The 13096-nt window shown below is 23.9% G+C and overlaps 1 protein-coding gene across 2 annotated transcripts; it reads left to right on the forward strand.

The window, feature by feature from the left end:
- The first annotated feature begins 6286 nt into the window (after positions 1-6286).
- LOC101257801 (NAC domain-containing protein 90-like) lies at positions 6287-11750 on the forward strand. Of its 2 annotated transcripts, none has more exons than XM_004246832.4 (3): positions 6287-6596; positions 8247-8554; positions 11251-11750. In XM_004246832.4, the coding sequence occupies exons 1-3, from the start codon at positions 6401-6403 to the stop codon at positions 11494-11496; spliced, it is 750 nt and encodes a 249-aa protein (XP_004246880.2). In that variant the 5' UTR covers positions 6287-6400; the 3' UTR covers positions 11497-11750. The 2 variants fall into 2 exon arrangements, with proteins under 2 accessions (XP_004246880.2, XP_019071048.1); XM_019215503.3 differs by having other exon boundaries at positions 6289-6596; positions 8247-8372.
- Positions 11751-13096: the final 1346 nt, after the last annotated feature.

A 13096-nucleotide genomic window follows, 5' to 3' on the forward strand; every position in this document is an offset into this window, starting at 1 on the left:
ATTGTAATTTGTATATTTTATTATATACAAATTATTGAAGTTAGTATATATTAAGTTTATATATTATTGGAGTATATACAAAGTCATTTAGACAGTTGTATATATTGTCATGTTTAACTACTATATTCATGTACACATATTAACCATAATGCATAACCAAAATAGCTAATGAAGCCATTATCTGTACAATTATCAAAAAAAAAAAAATATTTCAAATCATTCAAAGAGATCATATATATAATTAATACAACACTATTATACAATCAAATTACTAAATTGATTTTACACTGATATTCTTTTTAATATACAAATACTACATCAAAAAAAGTATATAATTGTATCAAAAGCAAAACACTTAATCTATGGCTATATACAATTATCACCAACAATTACTTGTATTCGCTTACACTGATCTTCTTTATAATATACAAATACTACATCAACAAAAAGTATATAATTGTATAGTACGAAATTTCTGCTTAAAATAATAATATTTTGAAACCAGTTTTCAAAACAAAAAAATTACGACACCATAATAACAAACGCACATAAATCAAAATTTGTAAATCCAATAAATCATTGTATAATTATTGCAATAATAAACATGAATTTTCATCCAATGAACACTTACCTGAATTCGATTACAAAGAAAAAATTAAAAAAAAATTGATGAACTGCTGTTTCATAAACAACAAAAAACAAGTTTATCTTTTGTTTCAATTGCTGTATAATTATATATCTAAAAAATATTTATAATTTTATATTTATATATAATATAATTTTTTTTTATCATTTTAATTTTATATTTGTATATATAATATAATTCTCCGACGAAAGGAGATCCGGATGAATTCTTCCTTCCCCAGGAGACTATGCCTATGGTCAAATAAGTAAGGTAGAAAGTAAAGTAATAAAATAACTTACTATAATTAATTAATACATATAAATATGTAAAATTCCTTACATCATTAATGCATATAGTTTTATATATTGAAAATAACTTTAAATTTAACATAAATTATTAATTTTGTCCTTTGATTATTATCGGTCTTAAAAACATTATCTACTTAATTAATTAAATTTAGATACACTTTTGATTACATGGCAAAGCAAGTGATCTCAAACTCTTATAGGAGCATGAGACTCTTAATAAACACTGAGAAAAGTATTCAAAATATCCCTAAACTTGACAGGAGTTTAGGAGTGTATTTTTATTCATGTTGTACGATCAAAGGTGTATTGAAGTTCAGTTAATTAAGTAAATAAGTGTTTTACGAATATCTCATACTAATATTTTGTGCAAAGTTTAAAGATATTTTCAATACTTCTAGCTCGTGTATTCAATATAATAACATATTCTAATATTATTATCATAATACTCATGTATTTATGAGTTGACTCAAATTAAAGAGGAAAAAATTGGTTGTCAAAGTTACACAAACATTTTTCCTCTTTAAATGGTCAAAAGAATTTGAGCATTTATATATTATTAATTAATTGTAAAAATCTTTCCACAAATTAAATAATTTCCACCTCTATATTTTTGTCTCTATTGTTATTGCCAATAAACCTTAACTTACTAACTCATTAGAGAAGACCATGAAAAAATATTAATAATTTTAAGTTTTTTTTTTTTCATTTAGTTATTTGTATTTAATGAATTCGCATTGTATAAAACTTTATTAAGAGGAAAATATTCTCTATGAATGATTTTTTTTCATACCAAGAGCTTAAACACAATATCTTTGATTAAGAAAATAGCAGTTCCATCTGTTTGATAGTATTATCAATTGAGGTATAAAAAATATTTATACTTTATCAAATCATTTAAAAGAATATATTTATAATAGCATATGTATAATTTTTTTTAAAATGATGTCAATATTTATTATAGTATAACCATTATATTAACATAATATTGTATTAAAAAAATACAATGCAAATGTAATATTACAATTACCCTTTACAAGTTATTTTTTAATTTAAAATTACCTAAATTATTACTTATTAATTATTAATACATTCTTATCTAATGTAGCCACAATTAAAACCTAGTACATGTTTACCAACAGACTTAGTTGAATTTTATTTATTTGATTCCATTTTCCACAACTTTTATTTAATTGACAGATGACTAATTAATTCCAGTTGTAGAAAATGGAATCGAATAAAAGTTTTATTAAATTAGTTGGTCAACACTATGTTTAATTTGTGACCACAATTGGTCATCCAACCATAATTAAATTAAGCCTCCAAAAAAAATAATAATATGTTTTTATGTATATTTCTGAAAAATAAACGGATAGAATATATTGATTGTATTATTATTTTAATTGATTTTAGAAGGCAAAATCGTAGCGGTATAAATCACTAGTGATTTTAAAATCCTTCACCAATTCATATACTGAATATCTTTGATCATGTGTTTTATTGGTTTTGACTCAATTTTTTAATAGTAAAATAACAAATGAAAGATATTAATCTAATCAATAGTATCAAAATTAATTAATTAATTTGACTATTAAGTGTATTTTTTTATAGTACTAATAATTAATAAAATAGGAGTTCAAAGACAAAAGGACAAAAAGAAATTGCTAAAAATTTTAAAAGGGCACATCAATTTATTTATTTTGTAATCAAAAGGGCAAAGTTGCTTCTGACAAAGCGATTTTCTTTGACCAAATTGACGTCGTTGTTTTTTTTAAACATCGCTACCCATGCAACATTTTTCAAAAAAAGAAAACTTTTTAGAACTGAAATCGCTGTTATAGCAGCGATTTTCTTTTAAAAGATATTTTTTTAAAATCGCTCGGAAGACAACGATTTCATTTAATTTTTGTATTTTTAAATATATTATTGTCTTTGTAGTGTTTTATACTGCCATTTGTTTAAATAATTAATAGTGATTGTACATGCTTGGTTTCACCTTAATTTCTTTAATTTTTTCTATTGATTTTGGAATTTAATAAAATCGCTGCCTGTCAAGCGATTTTTGAACAATTTTTTCTTTTAAACTTTTTTTAAAAAATGACTATAGCAGCTATATCAATTAAAAAGAAAATTGACTGCCACAATAAGGACTTTAAAGAACAAAGATCTTTTTTTTTTTTTGATGAAATCGCTGTTGGAGCAGCGATTTTATGCTAACTAACGACATTACTTTTGTCGAAAGTAAATCGCTCTTAACAAAGCAATTTTACTCTTTTGGTTAAATTTTTTTTTGATATGCTCTTTCGAAATTTTTGATAATTTTTTTTTTTACCTTTTTGATCCTGAACTCAATAAAATAAAGAGACAACAAGTAGACATAGATTCCTATTTGACGCAGTTGTGTTGAAAGAATTAGGGTTTTGTTTTCCATATATTATACATCTAGAGACTATACATTATATATATATATATATATATATATATATATATTAAATAGTTAAGTGTGAAAAGAAAAAATATTCAAACAATGAAATGTCTCTAAACTTTGACGTGCTTTTTCTATGTAGTGAACATCCATAATTACTATATATTATAGTTACTATTTACGTTCATATTATAAGTCAGCCTTTTTTAAAAATAATTGAATCACAATATATGTCATTTTATAAAATTTATACATAAAATATCATATTTTATCCATTATACCCTTATTGTGAATAATTAATAAATCTTAAAAATATGTTTACTTTGATTAACCTTGAAAATCTACGACTAATTAATTTCATTGGGAGAGTAATTATTTATTTATTAATTAACTATTCTTTATTCACCACTTGTTCTATAAAATATGATTTTGAAAAAAAATTTATCAACAAGCAAGTTAAAAATAATCTTGAAAGATGAAAAAAAATCAAAAAAAATCTTGGAAAGTTTGAAACTTCAACAAATTTTATCAAGCAAGATGACATCAAATAATAAATGATTTGTCGTCTAATTTCATTATCAATAATATCAGATTCATCTGGAAAATTTAGATTAATTTGAAGCAATGGAATTTGAATATTTTGTGATGTTGTCACGTTTACTTTAAGAATTTATATATAAAAAAAACATTTTACACAAAATATATAGGAAAAGTGAGATGGGGAAAACTTGAATTTTTTTAAAAATTTTCAATCAATTGGTAAAAAAAATTTGGCTCCAAAAAGTAAAATTTAATCAGTCATCCAAATGCATTTATATTTTTGAAATCTATCCTTTTATCATTTATTACAAAATTGTCATAAACAAACATTAAATAAGGAAATACAGGTAAAATTACCTTATTTCTTGAGCAAAATGAAAAATGAGACTTTTAATATGGGACAGAGGAAGTAATCACTATCGATACTTAGCTACTACTATTAACTTTTTAGACGATGAGATGGTTAAACAACGCAAAATTATTCGAGATTTACTATACTATGTTCTTAATATTTGAAATTAGACATATATTTGTCTTAGTAAAGACAAACAGGTCCTTAAATTGACTTAGAATATATGGTAAATTCCTTTTTTTCTTGTAAGATTAAAATTTGACTGAAAAATACATTTTCAAGCTTTTAAGAATCATCATTTTCTTTTTTAATTATACTAAAATAATAGTATAGTATTAAAAAAATACATGAAACCCTAGGGTTTGAGTGTGCTACCAAAACAAATAATTGAATTTAGGGTTGTCAACATAATAAATATCATCTTGTAAGAAGTTGGTATTTAGGGTTGAAGAAATTAATAATACGCTTAAGGATGTGGCTTAATAATTAATGAAGTAATTATAAATTTTGGAGATCAATGTAAAAAAAAATTATTTGCATATGGTGGGAAAAATAGTTCATTATAAGAGATAAAATTACTCGATACATGTGCTGATAAAATAATAAGAAGGTGATGAGCTTATAATCAAACTTAGTAAAAGGGGTAAAAATAACAAAATCATATATTGTTTGACTTTTTTTTTTCACCCGGGAGCCCACATTGAAGCCCTCACTGAATTCGGATCGCGCTCTGTAGTGTTCATTCGAAGGTGATGCTCCCAACATGATTTTTTTATACCCAGAACTCAAACCCGAGACCTTTTAGTTAAGGATGAAATACTCCAACCAGTGCATCACAAGTCATGTTAACACGCAAATAGATTGTTAGACTTTAATTTTACCTTTTCCACGTTTTTGGTTAAATTAAGTCAAGGAAATTAGATAGTGACTTTAATTTACTTTTTTAATATATAGTTATATGGAAAATATTTCTGATAATTCTTTGACTTATTTTTTTATGCAAAAGATAACTATAGTTAATAACTAATTTGTGTCATAGCATATACAAAGTGATTCTAGATAACATATCGTTCTACTTTATTATATTATTCGATTTATCTTACATTTTTTTTTATTTTACTTGGTAATTTCCCATATTTTTACTTTTTTTTTATTTTTCTTGGTAATTTCCCCATGTTTTCACCTTTTTATTTTCTTGGTAATTTCTCATATTTTTACTTTTCGCCCTTAATAATTTCATCAATTCACTTGCCCTCTTCAATGGGATCCTCTTTTGTCAGGTAGGTTTTATTTAAAAGTAACATTTTGCAAATCGCTTCAGCAGAAGCGTTTTATTTTTAAAAAAAATTATCATTTAAAAAAAATTGCAATAAAATTGCTGAAGTAGCAGCGATTTTGCTTTTTCCGACGAAGGAAATCGATGTTATTCCAACGATTTTGTTGTTTTAGTTAATATAAAATTTTATATATCGTTTTGAAATTTTGTTAACATTTTATACCCTTTAAGTTCCAAACTCTATAATTATACATCGAATTTGTTGTTGATAGGAAATCAATAGACATCAACAAGGAGGGTGTATATATATATATATATATATATACATATATGATCATAAGAGGAAAGGGAATTAAATTAAACTAGTATGTAGTGATTCAAATTACTCCATCGAAATTCAGATCACTAATTAAAACTTTGAACACTGTTAACGAAATTTCTGATTTCGTCAAACATTCTTTTGCTAGTAATTAAAAAAAAAGAAAAATCATGTGCATGTTTTTGAAGTAGAAATTACTTGACTAATTCCACATATTTCTTAAACATTGAATGTACAATTACTTAATACACAAAGTACAACTCTTCAAAGAAGGAAAATGTATTAAAGTTTCCTCTTGTACGTTCACACGCCGTTGAATTTTCCAAGTCTTCTTTCATTTTCTCACTCCTTTCATACCCCCCACCCCACCCCACCCACCCCCAAAAAAATATTTTTTTTCTCACATTTTTACTCTATAAATACTAAGCTAGAACAAACCTTGACATGCACAAAATTAATAAGTGAGTGAGAATTTCAATATTATTGAGTCAAGAAAAAAAAAATAGAGAGAAATATATATATATTATATACATACATAAAAAAAAAATATTGGGAAAAATGGAGAATAATGTGTATGATAATTATAATCATAATAATAATAATAATGTGTTACCAACAGGATATAGATTTTATCCAACAGAAGAAGAATTGGTGGAATTTTATTTAAGAAATAAGCTTGATGGAAAAAGAGATGATATTCAACGTGTTATACCGGTTGTTAATATTTATCATCATAATCCATCTGAACTTCCAGGTTTGCATATATATATATATATATATATATATATATATATATATATATATATATATATATATATATATATATATATATATATATACCATACAATATATATTAAATTTTGTTTTGTAATTATGTTCCAATTCTATGTTTGTAATTAATTTATTTGTCATATATCGAGAGAAAGTTTTAGCCCTAATAAAATTTGGCGATTCATTTTTTTTAATGATTTGATAATCTTTTTGAAAATCAGGATGATATTTTTGAATGAAATTTTTGTATCAAAGTTTAATTTTGAAATTAAACCTATATATATATATATATATTAAATTTTGTTTTGTAATTATGTTCCAATTCTATGTTTGTAATTAATTTCTTTGTCATGTGTCGAGAGAAAATTCTAGCCCTAATAAAATCTGGCGATTCATTTTTTTTTAATGATTTGATAATATTTTTGAAAATCGGATGATATTTTTGAATGAAATTTTTGTATCAAAGTTTAATTTACCTTTTTGTTCAATTTTTGTTATATGATGATTTAATTATTAATATCAAGCATTTTGTTGCTGTCAAAAAGATCAATTATTTGTTATTTAATCTTCATTTTATGTATTTTCTTCATTGATTTTATTCTAGAGAATCAAATTGAAACTAAAAGAATATAATAATTCAAATCATAGGACATAAAGAATTATTTAGATTTGTGTGTTTCAGAATGCACCAATTACCAATATAACATTATAGGATGATTGTTAAACCTTTTTATAAGATTTAAAATTTTAACCTAAAATAATTTTTCAATATTAGTGTTTCCTGACATATTATACAATTTTCTAAATATGATTTTTAGGTTATCATTTCATTTAAAAGATTAAATTTAAACTTAAATTATGAGAGGAAACACACTTTTATTTACTTTTTAATCTTATCTTCAACAATTACTAGTCTTAGTTATTAATTAATAACACTACATGTAATTATATACTATTTTTTAGGTATTCTGATTATGTAAAATTTTGTGAATTCAATATATATATATATATATTGAATTATTTGATGAAATATATATATAGTGAATTATTTGATGAAAATCTTGAAACCATCGATATATATCTACAGTGTGAATCTTTAATTTTTATATTGTCAGTTCATAGAATTGTATATATAGTGAATTACTTGATGAAAATCTTGAATCCATCGATATATATCTACAGTGTGAATCTTTAATTTTTATGTTGTCAGTTCATAGAATTGTATTCTATTTGTTATACATACTTGATTTTTGTTATGCTTTACTTGAGCCGAGAGTCTATCAAAAACAATATCCCTATCTCCACGAAATAGGTGTATTAGATTGTGTACACCTTATCAATCCTCCTCAGACCTCACTTGTAGGCTTAAAATGAAAATGTTATTATTATTGTTATTGTTGCCATTGTTCATAGAATTGTTCTTTATTTTGCTTTACATACTTGGTTTTGTCATCCTTCATTGATCCGAGGATCTTTCATAAACAATCTCCTTACCTCTACAAGGTAGGATCAAAACTACGTACACACCATCTTTCTTAAACCCCACTTATAGAATTACGTACACCAGATATGTTATTGTTGACGTTGTTCATAAAATTATTATCTAAATATGTGATTCTTGAAAATGAACCAGAAATGGCAGGAGAAGTGATTAAACATGACACGGAGCAATGGTTTTTCTTCATTCCAATTCAAGATAGGGAAGCAAGAGGAGGAAGACCTACTAGACTTACAACACAAGGATATTGGAAAGCTACAGGTACTCCTGGTTTTGTATATTCATCAAACAATAATAGAATCATTGGATGCAAAAGAACAATGGTTTTCTATAAAGGAAGAGCTCCAAATGGGAAGAAAACACAATGGAAAATGAATGAGTATAAAGCTACTACTCATGGACAACCTTCACTAATTACCAATAATCATATCACAAATTTAAAGGTTAGTTTTACAAACCCTAAAAATGTTTAGGGTTTTTTAACTAGTTGTACTAGTATTATTTCTAGGTTTTTATCATGACTTTTTACAACTTTCATATACCAATAGGATTGTGATGGGATGGGTAACATCTATTCATCCTTTTCGTATCTGAGCTCTGGGTAAAAAAATAATTTATCGTATGAGTAAGTTTTTCCCCTTACATAACGTGAATTTAAAATTAATCAAAGCATTAATGTGAATACCAAAAATCAGGTGAAAAAAAGACTTAATGCATCAGTCATGTAAAAGAATTTTTATATCATCGAAAAGATATATAACTATAATAATTGTTCATGATAAGCAAAACTAGTTGTGTTGTTGAGACATAATTAATAATGAAAAGCTTTTAAATGAAATGATAGAGGCAGATCTAGAGGTCCCTATATGTTATTGCTCACAATGAACTCAATTATTATTATTATTATTATTATTATTATATTTTTGATATTAAAAGATTTAAATAGTGAATCTACCTCTAAATAGTTATATGTTTTAACAGGACATTACGTAAAAAAGTACTATAATTTTAAATAATATATGTTACTCTTTTCAATTTGTCCTAATTTTATGTGGCATCGGTATAACTTCAAAACCACTCATAATATTTTTTATGTGTTCTTTAAAAAAATTTAATTATTGTAATTTATGATATTTAAAAGTTGTTTTCAAATATATAACAAACTAAACAGAAAAAATAAACAAAAAGATTAAAACATAGAAAATAATAAATTTTCAAAGATACCTTCAAATAAAACCAGCTATCTGCTTGTAGCCACTTCTATATAACATTAATATTATTTTTTATTTTTTTAAAATAAACTTCTACATTTGTTATACAAAGAAATTTTTCAGAAAATTTGGTTTGTTGATTCTGACAATAAGGCATAATAAAAAAAATGTTATACAGAATCATATGATGATATTTGTTAGGAAAGGAAATTTTCAAAAACTATAATCTAAAATATACATATTTATATAGTAAATCACATAGTTAAGAATAAAATAGAGAGTCCAATTTTTTTTATTTTTTTTTATGATATTTCATTAGTAAAATAATAAGAAATAGTGATGTTAGATACATTTTAACTTATAGCTACATAATAAAATTTGTTATTACTTCCATACATCCATGGATTACTAAAAAGAATTTAGTTATAAGAAATTTAGTAATGAATTAGCAACGAAGTTTACGATTTAAATTTTTCATAATGATTCAGATCAAAAAAATATTTATTTTCGATACACCTTTTTTCATGTACATGAGGCCTAATTTTTTTTTTCCATGGCAAAATACGTGAATTGGTTATTATTTTTTATAAAAGTAGTGGCGGTGATGTAATATGAGAATTTTTATTTTTATTTACTTTGATATCAAATTAAAGAGTGTAACAAGTACATGAATACATGGGACCCTAGGAAAATTATTCATAGTTTGAATATATTATCAACTTGTATTGAGAAAAAAAGAAAAAAAGAATTAGCATTGGATTATTTGTTTGTTTTCAAGTAGATATCATATAGTGTTTGGCATATGCTTCTTCATGATTATCTTCTTTTGCTTTTTCCACTATTTATTGAGAATATATGATAAAGACAATACATTTATATTATATTAATTAATAAAATTCTTTTTGTTCACCACACATTGGAATATATACACACATGTTTTTTAAAGTTAATATTTTAAAATTTTATGATTATTGTTTGATTGTCAATTACCCCCAAATTATATTTTTTTTGAAGTATTGATTTACTTTAGAAATGTCCAAAGGGATGGTTTGGTTCATGGGATACAATGATATATTTTATAATTAAGTTTAAAATTAAATTTATATTTTATTTGATTGAAAATATACATTTCTCTTATATTCCAACCAAATAAAATATAATATTTTAATTCTGCATATCTTATCTTATTCTATTCAGATTGATATTTATTTTATTCTTTCTAACTTACATTTCAAATAAAATAAATTATTTAAAAATTGTAATTTCGAAATAACTTAATTCACCACTCAAAAAATACCTTCTTTTGTTGCGTAACGGTTTTACAGAATTTTTGAAAAAAACATCATGATTAGATAACATTGTTTTTTTCTTGGGAGAGACACCATTGTGCTCCATTATTAATAAAAACTTTTAGATATATAACGTACGAAGTAACAAATTCTTTTCACTTTTTATGTTTAAATAAACGTATATATAATGACAGTGTAAAGTTTTATATATGATCAGGATAGTTTTATAATAATAGTATTTTTATCAAGTTACTAGTAATATATGTAAAATTATTTTATAAAAGTGACCTAATTTATCATGTATATATTTGTTGCATATGCAAATCATATAATCTAAACTTTTTAAAGTTTTGAATTTAAGTTATACACATAATATACATTAGAAAAAATCAATATTAGTGAATAATACTATCATGTGAATCACCTTTTTCAAGAAGTTTATTTGTAATTATCTATTAAATGATATAATGGTATAAATATTTTTTTACATCGATATCGATAACTTTATGAGTCGATTTGTTTAGTATATTCTAAGATTAAATTGAAATAAAGTTATATTGCGTTTGATTTATATTATCGATGCATATATATGTACATAACTAATTCTTTTTTTCTCCTTTTTTTTTTAATTTTATGCAGTTACAACATGAATTCAGCTTGTGTAGAGTTTACAAGAAATCAAAATGTGTTAGGGCATTTGATAGAAGGCCAGCTGGTTCTGGATTATTATTACCTCCTCATCAACCACTAATTAATAATAATAATAATAATAATAATAATATTGGAACAAGTTCATCATCAACAGGAATAATACAGCCAATGGAAAATTACAATGATTTATCTGAAACCCCATTATGGGATTTTGAGGACTGGAATTTTATTTAAAAAATTAATGTTATTTAGATAGGATTAATTATGATATTATATGTATAATGACTTGATGAATTATCTATTAGGGTTAAATAACTCTAAATATATCCATCAATTCTTAGATCTCAAAAGTTTAGAAATTAAATTGTACTCTTTTCTAATAATTTAGAGAGCTAGGTTTCAATAAATCTATTCATAAATTGTTGGATATATATACTTTAATTTATTGGAAATAATAATAATTGGAGTATGTACTCTAATCTTATATATATTCTCTTTTTTACACTTTTGAATGTGTTAAATAAATTAGTCATTTTTTTATGGATCTTAAGGTAACATAGTTTGAAATATTTTTATATTATTAGAGAGAATCGTCTAAAGAGAAGAATGGTTGTGAAAATAGAGTATATGTTTTTCATGGTTATATCTCCCTCTTTCCATCGTTATTGTTATGTGTTCGTAAAAATATAATTATATTTTGAAACTAATATAGGCACGATCTATTTTAGTGTGATCTCTTTGAGTAGATTTAATCACCAACAACAAAATTTTCACTGTTTCAATAGTAATCCTCTCGACTTATCTCTTCAATATACAATAACATAACAACGTCGTATGCCTATTTGAACAAACATTAAATATGTTTTCAAATAAAAATTCCACAAAAAAAAAAACATTTTCCTTTTGACAAATTTTTTTATTTTTCAAAACATTAGCTCACTTTCTCAAAATTCACTCTACAATTATTTATATAAAATTGACTACTATTTATAATTGTTGAAAAATTTTCAGTATCTTTGAATAAATTGGAAGAGCATGGGTCCAACGATATATCAAAGGTTTTTTATTACTTTATTTTTATTATTATTTTCTTTTTGTCTTTTCATAATTTATAGGACCCCAATCAAAGTTTTCTTGACTGAATAATATTCCAAATATAATTTACACAATTATTTAATTAGTCATGTATTTGTTATTGTTTAGACTTTTTAAAACTTCTAACAAAATTATATTATAATTATTCACATCAAATGTGTTCGCTCCATAATTAATTTCAATCTATTAACTATCTATTATTAGGGTTGTGTATCGATTAGTTCGGTTCGGTTTTGAAGTTTATTGGTTGTTTTATTGGTTATCGGTTTGTAGAGGTGCTAAACGTTATAGAACCATTAAGATATTGACTTATAGATTATTGGTTTACCGGTTTTTCATCGTTATCAGTTCGGTTATCGATTTAACCATTAAGATTTGACACAAAAGAAAAAACATTGAAAATCACTTAGAATCGATAACCCGATAACAAAAAAAATCAAAACTGTTATCAAAACCACTAAACCAATAACTCAATACTATAAAACAATAACTTTTTTATCGGTTCAACTTATCGATTTCGATTCGATTTTGAACAGCCGTAATCACTATACATATATCAAAAAGTAATCGATATCATTAAGTTTTTTATTAGGTGTGTTCGCTCCATAATAAATTTAAATTTATTAACTATCTATCACTATACATATAGCAAAAAATAATCGATGTCATTAAGTTTTTTATTAAGTATGTTCGCTCCATAGTAAATTTAAACTTGTTAACTATCCATCACTATACAGAT

This window comes from Solanum lycopersicum, chromosome 9 (genome assembly GCF_036512215.1).
Source record: "Solanum lycopersicum chromosome 9, SLM_r2.1".
NCBI classification, from domain to species: Eukaryota; Viridiplantae; Streptophyta; class Magnoliopsida; order Solanales; family Solanaceae; genus Solanum; species Solanum lycopersicum.

Coding starts and splice junctions, on each gene's coding strand:
- LOC101257801 (XM_004246832.4), top strand. CDS start 6,401: ATGGAGAATAATGTGTATGATAATTATAATCATAATAATAATAATAAT. Junction 6,597..8,246: donor TAATCCATCTGAACTTCCAG/GTTTGCATATAT, acceptor AAAATGAACCAG/AAATGGCAGGAGAAGTGATT. Junction 8,555..11,250: donor ATCATATCACAAATTTAAAG/GTTAGTTTTACA, acceptor AATTTTATGCAG/TTACAACATGAATTCAGCTT.